The sequence below is a fragment of the Talpa occidentalis genome, unplaced genomic scaffold (assembly GCF_014898055.3).
Source record: "Talpa occidentalis isolate TD23 unplaced genomic scaffold, MPIMG_talOcc4v2.1 talOcc4.10, whole genome shotgun sequence".
NCBI classification, from domain to species: Eukaryota; Metazoa; Chordata; class Mammalia; order Eulipotyphla; family Talpidae; genus Talpa; species Talpa occidentalis.
The window spans coordinates 15,314,788-15,339,782 of NW_023600993.1; the positions used below are offsets into that span (position 1 = coordinate 15,314,788).

General features: G+C 42.3%; 1 protein-coding gene across 1 annotated transcript in view; it reads left to right on the forward strand.

Annotated features, from left to right (window-relative positions):
- Positions 1-24,995, forward strand: part of KAT2B (lysine acetyltransferase 2B) — a 93,183-nt gene that overhangs the window by 37,278 nt on the left and 30,910 nt on the right. The window contains 4 exon segments of the mRNA XM_037524983.2: positions 8,002-8,147; positions 12,293-12,385; positions 13,704-13,885; positions 21,612-21,803. Coding sequence (XP_037380880.1) covers positions 8,002-8,147; positions 12,293-12,385; positions 13,704-13,885; positions 21,612-21,803 — 613 coding nt within the window.

The following is a 24,995-nucleotide window of genomic DNA, read 5'->3' on the forward strand; positions in this document are numbered from 1 at the left end:
CACTTCCCCCTGCTGTCCACGCTTGATGGACATAGGGGAAACCATGGCCAACTGGGAGCACTGAGCTTTGCCCACAGATTGGGAAAAGCTTGTAATTGTAGCTTCGCACCAGGGGCTTGCAAGACCATATGAAGTAAGAGAAGAGTCCTTTCCATTGATTATCACATTCTAGGTGGAGACAAGATTTTTTTTTATAGTACACTCTTTTTTTTTTTTGAAAAGATTTATTTATTTATTTATACATGCACTGGGTACAGTCAGAAGCACGGGAGGGTGAGAGAATTCACCAGAGCCAGAGCGGGGAGTAGAACAGGCAGAAGGACCGAAGTACACTGCTGAGGGGAGCAGCAGGCGGCAGGAGAGGTCTGCGTGCCATGTGGGACCTTTGCCCTGTGGCCGGGGATCGAACCGGTGCTGCAGAGGCTGCGGGCAGCTTTACAGCCCAGCATTCAACCGCTGTGCCACTGGGGAGGCCTGAGACAAGATTTCTTTAAAGCTTTTTATTTTGAGAACTATATATACGTTATTTCAAACATAGAATTCATGAGAATAGTAACAAAGAATATTCCGTATGCCTTTTGTCCAGATTTACTTATTGACAACATTTCACCCTATTTGCTGTCACATACATACAAATTTACATACATACAGTCTCATATGTGTGTGTGTGTTTGCATAGATATATTTTTTTCCTGGGACACCATGAGTTGTATTTGTCACAGGCTATTTACTCCTAAATACTTCAGCATATATTTCCAAAAAATAAGAATGTTATTATACATATCCTGAATTTAGTTACCAACTTCAATAAAATTTAACATTAATTTATTTTAATCTACTCTTTGTATTCTAGTTTTATCATGGAGCCAAAATATGTCCTTTCTGGCATGTATTCCTCCATTAAGCATCCTGTTTATTTATTTTTATTTTATAGAGGCATGTTTTATTTATTTTATTTGTTTGTTTTTTGTTTATACAAGCACTGGGTACAGTCAGAAGTGCGGGAGGGTGAGAGAATTCACCAGAGCCAGAGCAGGGAGCAGAAAAGGCAGACTGATGAAGTACACTGCTGAGGGGAGCAGCGGGTGGCAGGAGAGGTCTGCGCGCCATGTGGGACCCTCCTCCTGTGGCCGGGGAGCAGCCGGGGATCGAACCGGGGCCGCAGAGGCCGCGGGCAGCTTCGCAACCCAGCGCTCAACCCAGCGCTCAACCGCTGCGCCACCGGGGAGGCCCCTAAGCATCCTGTTTAGACTCACATGTATTGAGGTGTCTTGTGAAAGGGAATCCGTTCTCTACCTCTCACCCCTTTTATGTGTTCGGTTCAGCTTGTCACCAGTGCTTCTGAACAACTGGTTATAAGTCAGAGGGTCCCATGACCTCCCACTTGGTCTTAGTCATTTTCTAGAGAGCTTCACAAAACTCACAAAAACAATTTATCTGTTAGATTGCTGGTTTATTATAAAAGCCTGTAACTCAGGCCTCCCTGGTGGTGCAAGGGCTTAAGCACAGCGCTGTGAAGCTATCTGCAGCCTCTGCAGCATGTGTTCAATCCCTGGCCGGCCAGGGAGCTACCCACATGGTGTGGCAGACCTCTCCTGTGTCTCCCGCTGCTCCCCTCAGCAGTGTATTTCAGTCAGTCTGCCTGTTCTGCTCCCCACTGTGTCTCTGGTGAATCCTCTGACTCCCTGCACCTCTGGCCTGTACCCCAGTTCTTGTATGATAAATAAATAAATCTTTAAAAAAAAAACAAAACAAAGGCTGTAACTCAGGAAAAGCCAGATGGAAGAGAAGTAGTGTAGGGTAAGGTGTGGGGAAAGGATGCAGAACTCCCATGCTCTCTCCTTGTGTGCCACCCTCCTTGTGCCTCCAGGCATTCACATTCCTGGAAGTTCTTAGAATGCCTCAGTTAGGGTTCTGTGGAGGCCTCATTATGTAGGCACAGTTAATCAAATCATCTTCTTTTGTTGATTGACTCAATCTCCAGCCCCTGTCTCCTCAGAGTGGGGTGGGGCTAAACAGTCCAACATGCTAATCATTTGTTTGATTCCCAGGCAACCAGCCCCCAACCCCCTTTGGGGCACTCCAAAAGTCCATTAACTAAACTCAAGCGTAAGTTAAATGGATTTGTTAAGAATAAACAAAAGACATTCCTTTCATTTCACCTTTATTGCTCTCATTACTTGTGAAATTCCAGGGGTTTTCGGAACATCATGCCAAGAAAGAGGACGACGAGACTGAATATGTATTTTCTACTATAAATCACATTTCACAGCAGGTCTCTTTCATCTGCTTTAATATGAAACAGCTCCGTAGTCCTTTTTTTTTTTGTTCTTTTTATGCTGTTGACATTTTTGTAGAGGAATGTTTCAATTCTTAAAAGCAAACCTGTTAAAGAGTTAGGAGAAACACATTTTTGTCATTTTTGGTTCTGTAAGAAAGACCTTTTCAAGCAAGATTTTAAAGACATGAAACATAGATAACTTTCTAAAAAAATTTAAAATAGCTATAGAGGGCCTCCCTGGTGGTGCAAGGGGTTAGGTTGCAGCACTGTGAAGCTGTCTGCAGCCACTGCATCATGAGTTCAATCCTCGCCCAGGGAGCTACCCACATGGTGCCACAGACCTCAGTACATTTCAGTAGATCTGCCTGTTCTGCTCCCCACTCTGTCTTTGGTGGATCCTCTCACCCCCCACACCTCTGGCCTATACCCCAGTTTTTGTATGCATAAATAAATAAATCTTAAAAAAAAAAACAGCTATAGAATAAAACCAAACCAACCAATCAATCAAACAAAAACCTGATCAAAATCCAGGAATATTCACATTGAATATGACAAACATGAAGCTCTTTCAAGGCAATAAGAAAAAAATCAGTATCTTAAAAAATTCATGCTATGGTGGCTGGTGATTGCTTGATAGCAGTGAAGATCACTGTTGTTTTATGGGCCTAGTCAGAAGGAAATGAACCTCTTTAGGTGTCCTTCTTCAGCACTTTTATCTAGTCTGCTTAGAAGATGATTACGAAGAGTGGTTTTCAAACTATGGATCCTTTCAAACTATGGACATGAATAGGCGGAGCACGGCAGAAGAAACACAAATGGTCAGAATGTGAAAAACAAACAACTTTGCAGGCATCCCAGTGAATCCAGTCAGTGTGGTGGGGGGACCCACATTCATTTCATAAGATTGATTAAATTTCTGCAAATGAGCCTCCACTGTAGTCAAGGGTAGGGAAAGTGATATTCTCATACTGCTGAGTACTGTGATTTAAACTTTATAGGCGGGGGTAAACTTTGGAGCATATATCGAACTTTTAAATATTAGTGACTTGGTGTCATATGTTCTGTGGCAGATAAACTGCTATAGATTCATGCATTGTAGTTACAAATTTTTATTTTATTTTTCAATAATATACTTTCAAATTTATAAACAAGGAAGGCATGCTTCCTTGAGAAAACATGCTTTTCGAAAATGGAAGCGAGCTCATTTGCATCATAAAGACTTGTATAGAAGAGATCAAGGAAGGGTTTCTTTTATTTTTATTTTTAAATTTTTTTTTTTATAGAGGCATGCTTTATTTATTTATTTATTTGTTTGTTTTTTGTTTATACATGCACTGGGTACAGTCAGAAGCGCGGGAGGGTGAGAGAATTCACCAGAGCCAGAGCGGGGAGCAGAGCAGGCAGATTGATGAAGTACACTGCCGAGGGGAGCAGCGGGCAGCAGGAGAGGTCTGCGCGCCATGTGGGACCCTCCTCCGGTGGCCGGGGAGCAGCCGGGGATCGAACCGGCGCCGCAGCGGCCGCGGGCACCTTTGCAACCCAGCGCTCAACCGCTGCGCCACCGGGGAGGCCCAAGGAAGGGTTTCTTTTAATAATAAGTGACCCTTTTGTGTTTACTATGAGTTGATTATCAGTGTAGTATGTGTATAGCTTAGCTTTGCAGTTAGAGTGAAGTCATCTAGATGTTGGCATAGTTAAGGTTGATTGTGGGTTCCAAAATAAGTTCTAATTCTGATCAGAAGCCCCAGCGAGTCAGGATCAGTCTTTATATCTGGTAGAGACTGCATGTTTGAGGAAGGTGGTGCTTTAGGAAGACGACCTGGCAGCACAGAGAATAGCCTGATCCTGTAGGCTTGCGATTCAGTGGCCACAAAGGCGGGAACCGGGGGAAAGTATTGATTCTGGGAGAGATCCTTTAACTGGGGCCTGGCAATATGTTGGGGGACAGTAAAAGATAAAGAGGGAATGAAAGATGGGCTTCTTGGCAGAAACAGACTGGCAAAAGGGAGTTGCCATGTTGAGAGAAGACCCATGGGAAGACCCAGGAGTCAAATTTGCCGTGTGGTGGTGCACCCATGGTGCTGGAATGAGGAGGCTGGGAGTTGGGGTGTGGGTAAGATTTGAGCTTGAAGATATGTCAGTTGGTGATGTGGATTTGGGGAGAAGGTAATGTTGGGAGCTGAATGCTTAGACTGAAAAGGAGCGTTGGTGAAAGGGACCCATCGTTGGAGAGTCAGTCCAGTGGACTAAGTGTCCAGACAGTGGAGTTATAACTGCCCTTGCCTGGCTTTCTTATGGCTTCAGCAATAGTTAAGGCGATAACCAAAGTGAGAATTTGATCCCAGAAATCAGTTCAGCACATTTTACTCTGAGAGATGTTCTAATAGTTCTAAACACAAGTTGAATTTAATAGTTTCTAAAAAAAAAAAAAAAAATAGTTTCTATAGGTAGGAACAGTGAGTCATTGACATCAAGAGTGCAATTATTCTTGCTAGGAGGGCATTCTAGTTCTAGGTTATCCTGACCTAAAGACAGACTGATGCTAGGGGATACAGGATTTAATTTTTTTCCTTTGCTAATGAATATACTGCTGAGATGCAAAGACTGGGTACCCATTGTCAAATCTTTATTTTTATTTTTTATGAAGATTTATTTATTTATGCATGCAAGAACTGGGGTAGAGGCCAGAGGTGTGGGGGGTGGTGAGAGGATTCACCAGACACAGAGTGGGGAACAGAACAGGCAGGTCGACTGAAATACACTGCTGAGGGGAGCAGCGGGTGAGTCAGGAGAGGTCTGCTGCGCCATGTGGGTAGCTCCCTGGCTGGGAAATCGAATTCATGCTACAGTGGCTGGTGATTGCTTGATAGCAGTGAAGATCACTGTTGTTTTATGGGCCTAGTCAGAAGGAAATGAACCTCTTTAGGTGTCCTTCTTCAGCAGTTTTATCTAGTCTGCTTAGAAGATGATTACGAAGAGTGGTTTTCAAACTATGGATCCTGTACAAGGCATGGTATGATCCTTCTCCAACCTTCTGAAAAGTGGAGTTTCCACTGTTGCAATTAGAAAAGAGAACTCTTTCTAATTCTGATGAAGAATTCATTTGGCTAAAGGGTATTGTGGTTTGAAAAAAGTGAACCACTGATTTAAAAAACCAAGCATGCCATGTACTTCCACAAATTAAAATCACATGGCAGCACCTTAGAGTTTCATATTATGGAGAAGCCAAAGGAATTTATGTTATATAGTACACTGATTCTTCTCAGCTACTGTTGGAAAGAGATGAATCCATCCGGTTAGCGGGCATACTGAAAGGCACCTCAGGATCCCCAAACCTTGCACACTCTGAGTAGGCTTGTTACGGAGCAGCCCCGATATAAAACGGGTTGCCTGGTTGTGGGTCCTCACCCGCGTGCTTAGAAAGGGACTTATTTATACTCCAGTACAGGCACACACAAAAGGTTAATAAAAGGTTTTTTTTACAAGGGAAAAGGAATTGAGGAAATGTACAACTCAGGGAGAAAATAGGGAAATAAAGTCTTTAATGCGTCCTACCCGATCCGCTGACCTGGAAACCCAAAGGCACTCTCAGGGCTGGCAGCGCACTGCGAGCTGGCGGGGAGCCAAAAAGGGGGATCCCCCAAAGCTCTCGTGTCTGGTTTTATACCAACCTGGCTGCTTAACCCCACCCTCAGGTTCCAGCCACCCTCCCTTTGGTGGTGATGGGATTTGGAGTTCCCAGTGTCTTTGGCTTTGGCCTGGAGTGGGGGTGGAGTCCACAATGCCTGTATGGAATTAGCTTTAGGACAGCCTTTCCCCCTAACAGGCTCTGCCATCCAGCTCACAAAGACAAAATATACCCTTAGTGTATAAGACCTTCAAGAGAAAAGAACTTTTATAGAATTAGTGTGTAATAGAGAGAAGAGAAGAGAAAGAATATAGTTGTTTCCCAGTGAAACACTCGAAGTTACCCATCCTCTTGTGAGAAAATGCCAGTCAAGTGGGGTTGGACCAAGGTGGGATCATGAGGCTGGATACTTGCCAAGGGTTTCAAGCTCTTCTGGTGGGAAACTGCAGTAAAGGGGCAGAAGGGGCCAGGCAAGTCTGGAAGGACAGGAGCAAAATTCAAAGTGTACGGGTCAAGATAAAGGCTGCCATTGTCATCAGCCCTTCAGGTCTCTCTCTCAAGTCTCTGTCTCTTTCAGATGTTTCCTTCCATGTCTCCCAAGTCCCTGCACAAGTTCAAGACCAAGAAGCCAGTGCAGCTTCTCCTTCTCATGTCTCTCTGCTCCACATATCTCTTCCAGTTCTCTCTCTCCAGTCCTTTCTAGCTTCCCCTTCCCACTCGGCTCTGCCCTTCCTTATGTGGGGCAGCGAGCATGGAACCTGTCCTTTCCATGGAGATTATGCTGTTAGAATTCCAAGGCAGAAATAGCCAAAAAATTATTTCTGTAAATAACTGACATGAAAGTTTTAACCTAATTGTCTGCAGAATGAGGCCTATCTCCCGGAGGCTTCAGACTGACCTCAAAGAAATTTTTGTACAGACTTAAGAAGAAAATGACCTGATAAACATTGTGTACAAGGAAGTCTAAGTTTGGTCATCTTTAGGCAAATGATGAGGTCATACATAAAGTAATAGATTTGAATATTGTTTTGTGTACATAGGTATTTGTAATTTTTCTATTTTTTTTTTAAATATTTTTAGGAGCACTGTAGTCAGTAATACAGTGTTGGCGTTTCCAAATTTCCATGTATCCCTAGACTTATTCTGAAATACCTAAGGTAGCCATTTTCCCCTCTGACCTTTTAAGAATGCTCCCCAGGAGTGACTTGCCTGCTTATGTAGGTGAGTCCTGTTTGTCACCAATGGCTTGTGACCTTGGGGCCATGACTATGCCTTTCCATTAATTTTCTGCATTAGAAAGTATGAAAGAGACCACCCCTCTATCTGGTTTACTTAAGGACATTTGAGGGCCTCCTTGGTGGTGCAGGGGTTAAGTCTCAGTGCTATCAAGCTATCTCCAGCCACTGTAGCTCTAGTTGATTTCAGTCTCCGGCCAGGGAGCTACCCACATAGCGCAGCAGACCTCTCCTGACTCACCCCCTGCTCCCCTCGGCAGTGTATTTTGGTCAGTCTGCCTGTTCTGCTCCCCACTGTCTCTCTGGTGACTCCTCTCACACTTCCTCTCCCCCCCCATCTCTGGCCTGTACCTGTACCCCAGCTCTTGTATACATATAAATAAATCTTTAAAAAAGAAAAGAAAACCCGAGGGATAGGACTGCATTTGGTCAGTTGAGCTTTTTACAATACTTAGAACTAAACCTTTAGGGACTTGGTTTTTGTGCCCCACCAACCCCCTGTCCTGGATCCCCTAGGACCACCGAACCCCATTGGTGTGGCATAGAATTTGTTTCTATGAAAACAAATCAGAACTTAACACTGTCTTAACTAGAGTTGGTGCCAATAAGTTCCACACCTTAAACTCTACATTTTTAGAATACATTAGTTGCTGATCTATTTTGGTGGTGTTTGGAGAGGCCAAGGCTAAACTTGGTGGCAGTCTCTTAATTTTAAGTTGATTTTCTGAGAAGACGTTCCCCTTACGGGGTTTGGAAATCCTTGCTACTTATAATGCAGTCTAATGGATTGGTGTTCTGGAAGGCTTGTGATGGAGAATGTTTGTGGTTTCTAACTAAACTTTGATCTTTTTCTTAAGCTGCTCATGTTTCCCACCTGGAGAATGTGTCAGAGGAAGAAATGAACAGGCTCCTGGGAATAGTGTTGGATGTGGAATATCTCTTTACCTGTGTCCACAAGGAGGAAGATGCGGATACCAAACAAGTTTATTTCTACTTATTCAAGGTGAGATTTTAGGACTTCTTTCTTTCATCTTTCAAATATTTAATTGTGCTCAGTTTCTGTATCCCAGGTAATGGGTGGGAAGGCGCTCAGCTCATTGTGCATTGTGGGAGCATGTATTTTTTCATGACGTCTTCTCTAAAATGACCCACCATACTTTTAATACATCACTCCTTCAGAGCCTTCACACTGGTAGGCAATGTTGAGTGTCTTTTTTTTTTTTGGTATACGCCTGTAGATTTCTTACTTTCTGCCCATCCATTCATCCGTGCAACAGATACTTACTACACGCTTGCTCTGTGCATGGCTCTCACATGTGAGGGATAGATAGTTCATTGGGCAAAAAAAATCCTTGTCCTTTTGGAGTTTACATTTCAGTAGAAGAGGCAGACAGTCAACAAGCAAATACTGTATTTGGAGGTGGTGATAAGCACTGTGAAGAGAAACAGTAGGGTCAGTGGACTCAGAATGGCAGGATTGGTGGTATAGGATGGCACATGATTATGAGGAGAGACAGACAGAAAGGCCCTTCTGAAAAGGTGACAGTTGAACAGAAACCCGAAAGGGGATGGGAACCCTCCTTGAAGAGAGCCGGGGAAGAGCTGTTCAGGCAGAGCAGGCATTGAGGTCGTGTATGGAATGCTCTTGATGTGATATGGAGAGGCCTGGAGAGCAACGGGAGGGTGGGAGATATAGACAGAAGGGTGATCCTAGGGTCTTGACTTCTGCTTCAAGGCTAGGAATCAAGAATTTGCACATTTGTTTTGGCATCTTACCCACTGTTTATATCTTGTTGATACTAGTTACCCACAATTGCTTCCGTTTCCCATAGTTGCCTCTTTATGGATCTGTTTCATCTTCATTTGGATCATGTCAATCTGTTACAGGGCAGGGAGAGAGGCACCCCAGACCCCCCAAACCTGCCTGCTCTAAACCTGCCACCTGCCGCATCAACACAGAACATAGGAGACTTTAATGGGAAGGAACTTTAATACAATTAAGAAACAAGACAGGAAAGGCAAAGAATATAGTTTCTAAATCAAGCACCCAAAGTAACCCGTCCCCTCGTGGGTAAAAGTCCACCCAAGCAGGACTGGCCCAGAGCAAGGCCCCAAAGCCTGCCACAAGTCTAAAGCATCTTCCAGTGGGGACCCACAGAAAAGGGTCAGAAGCCACCAGACAAGTCTGGGAGGAAAAGAGCAAAATCAAGACAAAAACCGCCATTGTCACCTCCCCACGGGTCTCTCGCCCACATCTGTGTCACCCAGTCCATGACCAAAAGGCAAGTGTAGTTTCTTCACGTGTCTCTTGGCTCCATGTGCCTCCTCTGGGTCTCCTTCTGGCTCCTCATCCTGCTTCCTTCCTCAGTCTCCTCTGCAGCTTTTTCTCTCCCTGCTCAGCTGGAACCTCCCCCTTTCCTGGGGACCATCCTGTTACACATTCTCCTCCCACAGATGTCAGAGGGAAACCAGTGGTGGGAATGGATGGATTCATGAAGGAGGCTGAGAAAGAATATTTAAAAAACCCCATCAACACTGTTGATTATTTTGAATTATGTAACCCTTGTAAGGATCTTCAAAAACAAACAAAAATTCAAACATTTCACTAGAACTTACAGTCAGGAAAGATTTGTATTAAGTGCTATGCTTTCCTTTTATGAAAGGACAGAAACTTTTTTTTTATTGAATTTCCCTTTTTGCTTTGGCTGCTAGGAACCTCAGTGCAAGTTTTATCTCAATTCCTATAACCTTGTTTGGGGTATGAATTTATTTGGTGATAATTTTCCCTTTTACTAGCTTTTGTCTTTTATTGTATCAATATTAATGGGGGCCTTTGGGTGGATAAGGAGCAGCAGTGGGAGGGAGAGAAATTTTTTTTTTAATTAGGGGAGTGTGTGGGAATATTAACTCTAAGAAGATTATTGGCTGGGGGAGAGTGAGGGAGGACTAGAGAGAGAGGGAGAAAGAGAGAAGGGGTGGGGGACAATGAACAATTGAATTCCCCACAGCAATTACCAGGCACTAGGCTACTCCAAGTGACAACTTGTTGACATGGCTGTGAGGCCTGAGTCATCCAAATTGAACCCTGGCAGGTTCATACTGTTTAGGGGTTTTTTGGAAAAAAGATCTTAGTTGAAGAAAAACAACGTCTGCCTGACTACAGCTATTATTTGTCTTGGAACTGAGCTCCTGGCCGCCCCCCACCGCCCTGTTGGAAGTGAAGGTGGTGTCAAGGTTTCCATCCTGTCAGCCTCCTCCTGATGCTGTTTATAATCAACCAAACAGGCAGAAAGCACTGCTCAGCTTTGAAGTACATGCTCTTGCTCTCTTTCTTACCTCCTTAATCTTTAACTAACAGTGCAAATATGCTTGCTTGTGGAAACAACATGCAAAATATTCAGCATTCTCACTCCTCCACCCTCCACCCCCCTCATTCTTCAGTCAAATAGTTGTAAAGCACCCATTTCTTAGCTCTCGAAAGGCAATTCCTATGTCTCATTGATTTTAATAATTAAATGAAAATGAAAATTTAAATTAAAAAATTTTCATTCTTAAATATTAAAACTCAGTGAATCCTGCGGCCTTCATGGGAGACTCTGGAGCCCAGCTCTCTGGGTGTTAATCCTGGCTCCACCCCTTGCTCCATGTGACCTTGGACAAGTCACTCTCCTACTGTGGACTAGAATAGCACCACCTCAGACTGTTGTTATGCATATGGAGATAATCCATGTAAAGAACTACAGGGCCTGCTTGACAAAAACAAGGATGCAAGTGTTCTCTGCTATTAACATTTTTAATATGCCCACTTATCCCAACATCATCATTTGTGAATGAAACTATAAGGTTCAACATCTTCCCACTCCCTCTGTTTATCCCCATATTGAACCCCCACCACCCCCCATGATTCAAATTCCCAAATGGTCTCATTTTAACTGGGGAAAAAAAAGGCAACCAGCATTGTTTATAACTTAAATTTTTCTGATCAATCCTATATCCTTAGAAGCAAATCATGACTGCGTATTTATTTTTGTAAAAGTGGACATAATACAGTGAAAGGCTCAACAAATGCCCCCTGCTAATAATTTATACTGCACCCCCTAGAAGGAGTTAAGGCCCCTGTGAGGCCTCAACTTTTAGATTTCAACATCTAAGAATGAACATTTTTTTAATTTAAATTCTGTGTGGCACATTGTGATCTTTAAACTTGGGGGGTTGTCCATTTCCATGATCTCCCAGCAGAATGTTTGCCATATTTGTTTCTGCTGAAAAGGTATTAAGTAGAGAATGAAAGGAAAAATGTTACTTAAATAAATGCACGGTCCCATCCTAACTGGCCCACATGTAAATGTTATAGAAAACTCAAGCGAAGATTGGAAGTAAAGCATTTCGATATCAAATTTATTTTCAAAGTAAGTCTTGATTAATGGCTCTGTGTACCCTTTTCTCTCTACTATTTGCTCTTTGAGGGCTTTAAATTCCAGTGGCAGGGATTAAGAGCGGTGTTTTGTTTTGTGGGCATTGAGATGCCAGAACACTTGGCTTGCTTTCTGGGATGGAGAGGAAATGAAAAAAGACCTTCAGAGAGAACGTTGCCAATGGAGAGCCCTGCAGAACTCCTTGCCAAAGAGGCTGGGCCCGGGCGCCACGTTTGACACACAGCTGCTATACTCTCTTTCCTTGGCTTCATTTGTACAGGATGGACCTTAACTTTCTGGGTTTCGGTAACAACCCCCCAGAACTTCAGCACTCTCATAGGTGGACATATGCAAAGTGTGCAGGGTGTGTTCCAGGCCTGTGGGTCCTCAGGAGCATGAAGAGACACTGGAGAAAGGAAAGTAAGTGGGAGAGAGAGGTCTAGTGGCCAGTCCTGAAGTGCTCTAGGCTGCCCAGGACATGAAAGGTGTCTACATCCTCAGAGCTGAGGTCATGGAGGTGAAGGCAAACTTGGGTTATCCGGTAGTTGCTCATTTTATGGATTAAGGATCTATTTACATGAAGTTAAGATAAACAGAAAATAATGTCTTCTTTTTAAGGGCTGTGTGTGTGTGTGTGTGTGTGTGTGTGAGAGAGAGAGAGAGAGAGAGAGAGAGAGAGAGAGAGAGAGAGAGAAAGTGAGAACTTGACTTTAAAAAAATGATTTCTTTGCAGCTCTTGAGAAAGTCTATCTTACAAAGAGGAAAGCCTGTGGTTGAAGGATCTTTGGAGAAGAAACCCCCATTTGAGAAACCTAGTATTGAACAGGTAAAAGGAAGAAGAGAAGCCCTCTTTTTATTACTTTAAGATTGAACAAACCTTCTATTTTCTTCCACATCTCTGTACACATCCTCTTTACCTGGCCTAGAGGTGTTCTCCAGGTCTGTTGATAGTGTCTTGGACTTTCTGGATCAGAAATGAATGCATAATTTAATAATCTAGCTTTTACCTTTTGTGTTGCTCTATCCTCAGAATTCACTGTTGTTTGGGGATTAAAAAAATGAAGAACATGTTCCTAAGAAAATACGCAAGATGCTTTTTCTTGGTGTTCAAGTTTTGAAATTAAGTCTTTGTCCTTTTGTTTGGCACTAAGAAAGCTTATTTTGGTGAGGGAATTCAGTAGCAATGTGAAAAGCCAAGCAAAAACAGCAAAAAACAAAAAGAGATTTTGTACCCAGAAATTGACTTCCTGCTACCTTATGATTCCTGGAAAGATGCTCATTTACTTGGGGAATCTGTTTGCAACAGGGAACCTCCCCCTTTCCTGGGGACCACCCTGTTGACATGTATAGAATTTTTCTGTTAGGTGTTGTCAGTATCTTTCTCTCATTCAGCTAAATAAATCTCAGATACTTTTGATTGAATTTCTTGATAAGAATGATTATAGATGATATGACATCAGAGTCCTTGCAAATACAAATCAATGTTTTTATCAGTCAGTTTTCAGAAGAAATTTTATTTCACACCCAAACTCTAGTAAGAATTCACTGTTCTTTTACTTGAAATTAAATTAGATGGGAGTGTCCTGTAGAAAGATTAAATTAATCCATTGCTTCTTTTAAAAGCTCATAATTTTAAATAATAATCTTTTGGGAGGGTAAGTTTGCTGAAATTGAATGAGTGGTAGAAAAGAGCTTAAAGTCTAGTGGATTGGTTCAATGAAAGACATGTTAGCAGCCTCTTTATTAAAATTTTGGTAATAATTTCCAAGAACATCATTCTGTGTCAGCTACTATGTTGATATTACAGCAAAATTATCCTGTGAAACAAATCAGATTTCATTGTTCAAAGGTTTTTGCCCTTTTCAGTCCAGGATTTTGGTTTTCCTCTTTGATGCCTCAGGATTGAAGTAGGCAGAGGGTTTTAACATGCAGCCTCTCTGTCTTGTCACTTTTCATCTACTCTGTTCTGAGTCAAGATTCCCTCTGGGTTGTCCTGATTTCCAATAAGGAAAAGGAAGAGACTTTTTGTGAATAGAGAAATGTCTGTTCTTTTGCTAATAACCATTGAACGTGCTGATGTGTAGGGGTTCAGAATTAGTCTGACTGCTTTGCTACATGAATAAATTGCCTCTCCTCCTTTTAAGGGTGTGAATAACTTTGTGCAGTACAAATTTAGTCACCTGCCATCCAAAGAAAGGCAAACAATAGTTGAGCTGGCAAAGATGTTCTTAAATCGCATCAACTACTGGCATCTGGAGGCACCATCTCAACGAAGGCTGCGATCTCCCAATGATGATATTTCTGGATATAAAGAGAACTACACCAGGTAATCAGATGATCAGTTCTTTTCTTTCATCCCCATAGAGCCAAGGGCAGACACAAAATTGCTACTTGTTTCTGCAAGCAGAGGGTTGCCCTCTTATCACGGTGGCAGTATCATTTCAGAGAGACGCTCTGTATAATTTAACTCCCTTAACTTCGACTTTTCATAATAGCACAGTGTTTTAGAGGAGGAGATATCCAAGTTTTTCGTTCATTCATTCATTCATTATTTATTTATTTTAAAGGATTTATTGATTTATTTATACAAGCACTGGGTACAGTCAGAAACACAGGAGGGTGAGAGAATTTACCAGAGCCAGAGTGGGGAACAGAACAGGCAGACTGACGAAATACAGTGCTAAGGGGAGCAGCAGGCGTGGCAGGAGAGGTCTGTCGCACCAAGTGGGACCCTCCCCAGTGGCCGGGGATCGAACCGGCGCTGGAGAGGCTGCGGGCAGCTTCGCAACCCAGCGCTCAACCACTGCGCCACCGGGGAGGCCCTGTTTACTTTTTTTTAAAAGATTTATTTTTATTTATTTATGCATACAAGAGCTGGAGTATAGGCCAGAGGTGTGTGTGTATATGGGGTGGGGGGATGTGGTGAGAGGATTCACCAGAGACAGAGCAGGGAACAGAACAGGCAGATTGACTGAAATACACTACAGAGGGGAGCAGTGGGCTAGTCAGGAGAGGTCTGCTGCACCACGTGGGTCACCTCCCTGGCTGGGGATTGAACTCGTGCTGCAGTGGCTGCAGATAGCTTCATAGTGCTGTGTCTTAACCGCTTGAGCCACCAGGGTGGGCCCCACTCTACTTTTTAATGTGACTAATGGGACAGTACATGTGGCCTGGGTTGTGTATCTATTGAACATTGCTGATAGAGATGACTATACTGTGACCCTGCAAGTGTTACATGAGAACCTCACTCATTTAAAAAGAATCAATTATGAATAAATAGTGTTAAAGAATTCTTTAAAGAGGGACAGATCACCAGCATCATGATGGAACTAATATCCTTATACATGTAGCCTTCCATTCTTTGACCCTTTAAACCAGTACTTAATATTAGCTGTAATGAAAAGAAATACCAAATTTTTGAGTCCTTCCCCCCATTTTACTGGCTACAGCTTGATAGTCCATCAAGCTGATAAGTAGCTTTTACCTAATCATTTCCCTATCAGTGGAGATTCAGATGCTGTACATATTCTCATTCTTAAATTGTATGTACATTTTTTCCTATTGTGGGAATTTGTTTTTATTGTATATCAACTATAGAATCATAAAATCTAACTCAAAAATTTTCATTGAAGTTAGAGATTATTTGGATTATCTATTCTGTGTACCTTTTTATAACTTTTCCCTATTTATATTTTATTGACATATCAAGCTTACTTCAGGGATATAATGGAGCTTATCTATACAAGCTTATATATATGTACACACACACATATACACACACGTCTATGTAGTGTCTTTTGTCAGCCTATAAAAGTACACTTGTACCCAGGTTGTTTTTTGTATCAGCAGATGATTTGTAGGAATGGTTATAGTTTAAGATAAGCTTTCCCCTCTGATCACTGACCTTATTTAATGTGTTATACCTTCTTATCCATTCTGCCCGCCTTTTGCAATATATACAATTTGAGTTATAAAATATTTTCTCCTAGTCACTGACTTTCATAATAATTTAATATTTCTTCAAAATCAGTTTTTAAATTGTATCTTTACTTCTACATATTCATTTAGAGTTGCACATTGTAATAGCTCCTAAATTATTGTACGTGTTGTTTATGATTGGAGTGGAGATAATAAACCTCTCTCTCTCTCTCTCTCTCTCTCTCTCTCTCTCTATATATATATATATATATATATATCTTTTAACCTTGTCTGTGAGCGATCAACCAAGCCAAGTATTTGTCAAAACCAAATCCCTGAAAGTATTTGCTGCCCTTAGCAGAGAATAATTGTTTCATCAAGAAGGAGAATTAAATGCAAAGCTGCATGGGAGATACTACTCTATTTTAGAAAGCAGAACGAAAATGCTGGGTTGCACTTGAGAATTGGGAGGTACTTATAAATACTTATAAATGCAAGAACTGGGAGGTACCTATAAATGCTTAAGGAGTAGTCAAAATAAAAACTGAGTTTTGGAATGAGCAATGGGCTTGAATCATGGTTCCATTGCTCCCCAACTCTGTGAGCTTTAGACCAATCACTTCGTCTCCTTGACCTTCAGTTTCTTTTTCTGTTCCAGTCTTGTGAGTGTCATGAGCGTCCCATGGGTGGCTATGCGTAGGGGCTGGCGTACAGCAGGTGCTGGGGAGAAGCCAGTCACTGTTTTCTTCCCACACACGCTATACTCTAAAACTCAGTCGCTGCCAACATGGGACTGTGAACTTAGTGCATTAAATGTACAATTGCATGAGAGTAATTATTTGGGTATCACTCTAGAAAAACTAAAGTAACAAGGAACAGAAAGGCAGCAGCAGAATCCTCCTAACCGTGTCCTGAGCTGACAGCTAAAGGCAGAAGAGTGGAGTCTGACAGTGGTGAAGAGAAACCCGCTGAGAGACTGAAATGAATATGCCCTGATGAGTTCTGAAACCTGCTGATTTCTAGGTGGAATGAAGCCCAAGAGCCTCTGTTAATAATAAATAAGGAAATGAAGGTAGAGAACAATCAACTCCCCCGCATCCTCACCATCTCACCATGTTGTTGAAGAAAGGGAAGTAGAGAGAACCTGTAAAAATGTTGAGAATCAATAATTGTTTCAGAGTAAAACCTCATTGTCATGACTACTTGGGGATTTAAAAAAACACCCACCACTACAACATCTGATACTGATCTTCTCAAAAGTGGGTAATATTACAGGCTGCAGGTACCACTAAGCTTTATCTTGATATGTAAGTGAGCCTCAGGACTTGTAATGCTGGTTCAGCATATAATTTACAGCAGTTGTTGCAAATAGAACAAAGGGACTGAAAACTTCTAGAACGCAACGTCAGCATGAAAATGAGGTGAAATAGGATTCTCTGTAGAAAACCCTGGACTCAGAAAATAATTATGTTCATGACAGAGGTAACTTGTACAGATTTGTCCAGTAAGAAATTAGATGCAGATTGAACAGGGCTGCTTAAATTACTTATTCTCCTCACTGAATAAGGAAAAATAAAAATATTTTATAGGTGGAAAATATCTCACATTAATGTTAGCATATACTTAATGGTTAATATTAGTCATTAATATAGGTAGATAGTAAATATCCATTATATATGTATATATATGTATCTTCCCAGAAGTCACTGTGGTTTGAAAAACAAATCTGAGAGCCTCCCTGGTGGCCCAAGGGGTTAAACACAGCACTATGAAACTATCCGCAGCATGAGTTCGATTCCAGGCCAGGGAGGTGATTCATATGGCGCAGCAGACCTCTCCTGTCTTGCCTGCTGCTCCCCTCAGCAGTGTATTTCAGTCAGTCTGCCTGTAATGCTTCCCACTCTGTCTCTGGTGAATACTCTCACTCCACCCCAGTTCTTGTATGCATAAAAAGATAAATCTTAAACAAAAAAAGAAAAACAAATCTGAGCAAATATTTCAGAATTCCCTGAATCCCATGAAGAAATAACCTGAAAATAATGTCAGAAGAATATGACTTCTTAAAATACATCTGACCAACTGAATATGCAAAATGGAAGAGGCAAATAATAAATTGTAGATTCTGAGTTGTGCAGAACTTCTGAAAGTTAAGGGTTACCCCTTTGTTAAGGAGATATTGTGTAACTATACAGGGCAAGTCAGAAATAACTAAGTTCATTTTGGGAAATAGTTTTATTTAACTATTGTTCCATGAAGCATGGCCCATCACCATGCTTACTGAGCACTCTTACTTAGGCGTTCAATCTAGGAAATATTTATCAGGAAGCGTGGAAAGAACTAGGGAGAATAGACTGCCTTCCAGCCCGGACTCTGATAGTAACTAGTCTTTGGTTTGGGTGAACTACGAAGGTCACCGAAACCTTAGGATTTCCAGTCCAGTAAGTAAATAGGATGACATGGTCTGTTGTGCTCAAGTATTCCAATTCTGTTCACATTTTAAAGAAAGCAAGGTGTTTGCAAATCATCATGATGCCATCAAAAATCTGAAATATTTGAATAATCATAAATTGCAAACACATGCTATCTCAGTTAGGCATATAAAAATGACTGAGTTTTATCCTTTTGTGTCTTTTAGCAGTCCTGACACCACTCATTCAGGAAAGACCTTTTCCTACAGCTAAATCTTTGGAGGATGTGTGTGTGCAGAAACATTTTCTTTTTCTGTCTCCTGCACTCAGTGATCCTATCATTTATTAAAACAAACAACACCCAACACACCTCATACCCAGTCAGTCTCCTAATCTACCAAACTCATTACAGATTCATAAAATAGATTAATCTTGGAAGTGAAATCTATGCTTCCCTCCTAAGGTGACCGAATGATCTGTTTATACCTTTGGACAACATTTTATGACTTTATAATAATACTTATTACCTGCTATCACTGTAGCAGAAATAACATCAGTCTGCAATAGTCTCAGACACCTGTGACCCTTCCATAGGCGGAGTGCTTTGGAGCCATCAGCACTGCCCAGCAGATAGATCATGTGAGCCACAAGTGTGAGTCACATATGTAACTTTGAAATTCCTTTTGCAAGTAGCTATTTTAAAAAGTAAACAGACCCTAGACATTACCTTTAATAATGTTTATATATAACAACATCCCTATATATAATGATGTATATAAAAACACCATGTATTCAGCATGAAGAATTAGTAATGATGAATCTTTACTTCCTTTTTATTGAAAAAAAATTATTTACTTATGTATACAAGAACTGGGGTGCAGGCTGCCAGAGGTGTAGGGAGGTGAGAGGATTCACCAGAGACAGAGTGGGGAAAACAGGCTGATTGACTGAAATACACTGCTGAGGGGAGCAGCAGGCAAGACAGGAGAGGTCTGCTGGGCCATATGGGTTAGCTCCCTGGCTGGGAATCAAACTCATGCTGCACTGGCTGTTGTAGTTTCATAGTGCTTAGACTTAACCCCTTGTGCCACCAGGGAGGCCCCTTTACTTTCTTTTTTAATACTAAGTCTTACTAATTCAGTGCCAGAGTGTATTTTCACGTCTGCACTTATTCATTCACTCACTAAATTTTAACTGATTAAAGCTTAAATGGAGTCCAACCAAAATAATAAAGTTAGGTGTAATGAAACAGTTTCATATGGTTTCCATTTAAAAGTGAATTTTATATTGGCTAAAGTTAAATAAAATTATAAATTAAGCTCCTCAGTTGTATTAAACACATTTCAAGTGCTCAGCAGTTATATGTAACTGGGTAGCTACTGTATCAGGTCTAATAATTCCCTTTATCCTAATCCTTTAAGTCTTCCATTGCAGAAGATTGCATATATTTTTACTCCCAACTTTTCCAAAAAATTTGTGATAGCCTATGTCTCTTAAAACTCGACTTCTGAGTACTAAGATTTGTGACCATTTAATTCTTAAATTTTTATTTTCATTATTAGCTTTTGGGGAACTGGCTTCCCTTCAGTGCCACATATTCTTTTACCTCCATGAAGTGGCCACAGACTAACCTCCAACAAGGACTGGCTTTGAAGATGATGAATTTCTGTATGAAACCTCCTATGAATTACAAAAGAAATGGACTTCCCAGCTTTTCCTGCTTTTGATATTACTGTTACCCACTTGACAGGATACACAAAAAACATTGAAGCTGCCCAAGTTTGTATTATAATCATAATATTGGGTGTAAAATTTACATTTGGGTATAACTCATTAAGACAGAAGGTGAGAGGACAGAGGCAGGAAACAGGGTTTTAATGTTAATTTTTATCAAGAACAGATGAACTAGGGCCTCCCCGGTGGCGCAGCGGTTGAGCGCTGGGTTGCAAAGCTGCCCGCAGCCTCTGCAGCGCCGGTTCGATCCCCGGCTGCTCCCCGGTCACTGGAGGAGGTTCCCGCATGGCGCGCAGACCTCTCCTGCCGCCCGCTGCTCCCCTCAGCAGTGTACCTCGGTCCTTCTGCCTGCTCTGCTCCCCGCTCTGGCTCTGGTGAATTCTCTCACCCTCCTGTGCTTCTGACTGTACCCAGTGCTTGTATAAATAAATAAATCAATCTTATAAAACAAAAACCAAAACATGAACTAACACTAATGAGAGTTTTCTTCCTCAAAGATGAAACACCACAGTGGGACCTCCCTGGTGGCGCAGGCTTAAGGTCTCAGTGCTATCAGGCTATTGCCAATCACTGAGGTTGATCCCTTACCAGGGAGCTAACCCACATGGCCAGCAGACCTCTCCTATCTCGCCCGCCCACCCCTCTACAGTGTGTTTCAGTCAGTCCGCCTGTTCTGCTCCCCACTCTGTCCTGGTGAATCCTCTCACCCACTGCACGTCTGGTCTACACCCCAATTCTTGTATGCATACATAAATAAAAATAAATCCTTAAAAAAAAAAAGATGAAACATCACTACTACTGCACACATGGGAAACAAGAAGTATATAGAATAAATTAAAAAAAAAGTCAGTAAGCATGAAGAAATTAATATTATCGCTCTCCTTATTGAGGGGATCACAATTCCTTGGGAACTTCCCACAGCAGTCTCTCCCACTGTGAAGGAGATTAGGAAAGCACACAGGGAGGAGGATTAATTTTAGCAAAGCAGCCCTCCCTGGAAGAGGATGATTGGGATCTGCCACCAAGAAATAAGCTTCCATGCAGTGAAGCTTCTGGCCCTTCCCTGGTTTGCTGCCACACTTAGTGGCCCCCTGTGACCTGCCATCTCTGGAACACCCAAAAAAGAAACAGGATGGATTTTGAATACACTTTGATTTTCTGGTTTCTCTTGGCTGAGTGAGCCCTGTAAAGTGTACGCCCTGTGTGACTGGTGTACCCCAGCACTGTGGTTAGATCTCAAGAAAACCTGTCCCTAGTGGCCCGCTGGGCCTGGGCGCTTCTCCAGTGCTGTACGATGCCAAAGCGCGTTTCTGACGTTGAGACTGAGTCACTGAGAAATGGACCTAAGCGACAGATGGTGGAAAGTTATTATTTCCTGCGTTTTGACTGAGTTTTGAACAGTCTCGAAGATCTTTATCTTCCCACCAAAGCTTCAGGGGTACAAATGCTGTGTAGGCATTTTCAAGACACCTTCCATTTCACACAGAGGACTAGATGGCAGAGTTCTGATTCTTTCTCTAAAGGGACTTCCTTTAATTTCTTCTTTAACTTAAACTGTCAGTTGTATACCAGAAACTTTCTGTGCAGTCTCTCCTTTAATGCTCTAACAACCCAGTGAAGCAGGTATTGTCCTCACTTTACAGGTCAGGAAATGAAGACTTAAGAACATAATTAAATTTGCCATGTCATACAGCCTGTAAAGTGACAAAACAAGGGTTGTATCCTGGGGCTGTCTGACAGCGGGACCCACTGCAGGGTGCGGCAGGATGGAGTGATTTAAGTGGAATTGGACCCAAGGGGTTGTGTGAAGCCAGCTAATCGAACCCCCAAGTTTCACGGGCTGGGCGTGATACCATTGCTTGTCTCTGCAGAAGGAGTTTCTTCTACTGAGCTTAATGGCCTGAGAGTCACCAGAATTTGGATATTTCAGATGCTCTGGGAGGAGGGGGCAAGCTCAAGGATACTGATGGTGCTTATCTCCTGTCGTCCCAGGTGGCTGTGTTACTGCAATGTGCCACAGTTCTGTGACAGTCTACCTCGGTATGAGACCACCCAGGTGTTCGGGAGGACACTGCTTCGCTCGGTCTTCACCGTGATGAGACGACAACTCCTGGAACAAGCAAGACAGGAAAAAGACAAGCTGCCGCTCGAGAAACGAACTCTAATCCTCACCCACTTCCCAAAGTAAGGAAGCGCTCTGGGGATTTTTGCTTGACCCCAGAAATTGAGATTGGTAAATACATGCGAAAGCCTGCCTAAGTAACGTGCCCGGGAGTGACAGGTGAAGCATCCCAGGGAGGGGGAAGGGAGCCTCTCCTTCTTCACACCCTCCGTGAGGCTGATTGGGGGTCTCCAGCCCACCTGTTCTTGGCTTGCCTATGTGTTGAGTGCAGCCGGCTCCCTCACCCCGCCTCTTCTCACCTGGGTCATTGTCTCAGAGTCTCGTAGAACAGAGGGATGTTTTGCTGTGTGAAGTAGCTGCCAGGGAGCGAGAGGAAGATAAGGGAGAATCTATAGACCCTAGTTGCCTGAGAAGTGGTGCAAGAGAACTCAGTGGCTGGTCTTTCCTTTTCCAGTTCGCCAACCCTTCCTAAGATGCGGACTCAATCCTGCCTCAGCCGTAGTAGGCCCTGCCCCCTCACTCTTTGTAAACTAGACCTCAAGAACAGGGTTAGACAGGCCAGAGATCCATCCCTCTCAGAAGATCTGTACTCTGTGCTCAGGTATTCCAACATGTAAATAATCATTTTTTTTTTTCAAGTGAAGGAAGCGTGTCAAAGGACTAACAAGTTGCAGTTTGACACTGTTTACTTGGAAATGCGTTTTCAGTGTTAAGAACTAGTGTGAAGAGTGAATATGAGCTAAGAGGCTGACTGCTGGGTGAGAGAAACCGAGGGTGCAGTTGGCAACTCATCATGGGGCAGTCACAAGAAGACAGGTCGCTTCGTGGTTGTCATTCTGTTGAGAATGGAACTTACTTGGGGTGTGTGTGTAGAAGTTATTGGAAAAGACTTTCTAGGTGTGATAGAGCATAACACCCCTGTCCCCCTGTACCTTTCTTACCCCCACCTCCCATATTCCCCACCTTTGAGAACTAAGTAGAGCATAGAGGGTATGTTAGAGTCTGTGACCAAAGATTGGCAAAGCCCTGTTTCATTTGAGAAACTAATTCTTGTCTTTTAGATTCCATTACTGGATGATCCAATTTGTTGTTCATGAAAAACAGTTTTAATTTTTAAAAGTAAATTTCAAAACAACACAGTTGGTTTTCTGAGTTGCAGTTTAATACAAATCCTCAGCTTCAGATAGAGGGCGTCACAGAGAATGCTGATGCGTTTTAGTGAATATATGTTTGTACATACATCCTAGCTTCCTGATTTTCAGTATTTTCTGAACTCCAATTTGGGTACTGCCCCTAAGTGGGTTCTGAACTCTGGGCATGCTTGTGTGTCACACGAGTCTCAGATCCTTTCCTTAGAGATTAGCTTTCTTATTTATTCTGTTTGCCACAGGCTCAGCATTTTATATTTTCAGATTACAGTTGTCATTCTGTCTCTCAGCCAAGGGACAAAGAGGACCCCCCCCACACACACACTTTTTATGGTGCTTGAAGAGAAATTTTAATTACTTTGCATAGTACTATCTTTTTTTCCATAGCAAATTCATTTTGCTTCTTTCATATATTTGCTAATTATAGTGTGTTTTGTTCCGTCAACCCATAGTTCTGGCATGCTTGTGCTGTTGAGCTAAAAAATCAGTGCTTCTTTCTTTTCTTCTCTATTACTAATGGTAGCATAAAACTACCACCCACTTCTCCTTTTCAAGGAAGCTGACAACATTGGAGGCTGCTGGGGATTTGTACCTACCTATTTGGCAGCAGAATCACACGCGCTGAAGCCTTAGGTGCTGCTTGAGCCTTGAAGCCTTAGATGCTGCTTGGGTGCTGTCTCAGTGCGAGGTTGCTGTGATTCTCAGATGCATTTTCAGAGTTTGCATCCTTGTCTTCCTACTGTTCAGATGTTGCCCTTTCTTCCATTGGTTTTAACTTGTGCCTTTCCATTCCATCCACCTGTTAATAAGGTTGTTTTAAAAAGCTTTAGTATCTATATGTCAAAGAGATAAATGCACATGTTGACGAAAATTTGGTTAAAAGAAAAAGAAGCCAAAGATCACCCATAACCCAGATAGTTCCATTTTCCCTCTATATACTATAATCTTTTTTTACATAGTTTTGTATTCTGTGTATTGTTGCATTGACAACACCGCACTGAGAAGTGGGAGTCATGGAGCAAGCTGTGGGATGCAGGGTGCTGCTCGAAGACCAAGATCCTGGCCTTTTTATTGATAGAAGAATTATCCAGCATCAGTTATAAGGGGAGGGAGGACAAAGAGAGAAAAGGAAAGGGTGAAACTAGCTAATGTGCTGTCATCTGTGGTCTCCGGCATCATAAGTCTGCCTCCCAGGCACTTCTCATCTGCTTGATGACTTGGTATTGAATTGAAATCAAGCCCTGGATCCCCCGGCCATGGTTTCAGTCTTATCAACAAGGTGTTCCACTGATCAGCTTCTGGGGTCCCTTGTTAGACATCAGTCAACAGCCCCCTGGACATTCCTGGTCTTACCTCATGATGTATAAGTCAGGAGTAAGTTTATGCATCAGTCAACAGTCCCCTGGGCATTCACAGTCATACCTCACGCATGATGCATACCCCTTCCAGGGTGGTCAAGCTGTCTGCTCTTCATTGATTTGAAAGGCACCTCGCAGGGTTGAGCTCCTATAACTGATTGCCTGGGCAGTTCTGACTTTGTATAGGAATGCAGAACCGTAGGTGACAAAAATGGTGGCCGAAAGGCTGCTTAGGAGTAGCAGACCCACTGTATATATAAAAAGAATGCTCTCATGTCAATATATGTGACTGTTCTTTATTATAATGAAAGAAATACACACACACACATATCCATATACTATATAATACCCATCCAGATAATAATTATTTTTCTAAATTTTTAAAAACATTCTTCACTGGTGAGGGCTTGTGAAGTGTTTGGATTGTATATTACAGTACCAGAAGTGTAGATTTGCATTCATATTTTAACTATATTTCTTCGATTTTTGTGTAGATAAGATTTATCTAAGATATTTACCAAAATTTAGTTCCCTGAGTCCACTTTCAAAGACTTTGATTCAATGAGCCCATGGGGCTTTGGACATTGATGTCTTACAAGGTCTCCAGGTGATGTCTATGGACTACCCAAACTCAGATCCATTTAGTTTATAATGTGAAACAGTGCAGGCAAATAGCAGGCACTCAATAAATATTCGCAGCTTTCATGATGGCGGTGACAGTGATCAAGACAGCTACGTGAGGGCTGAA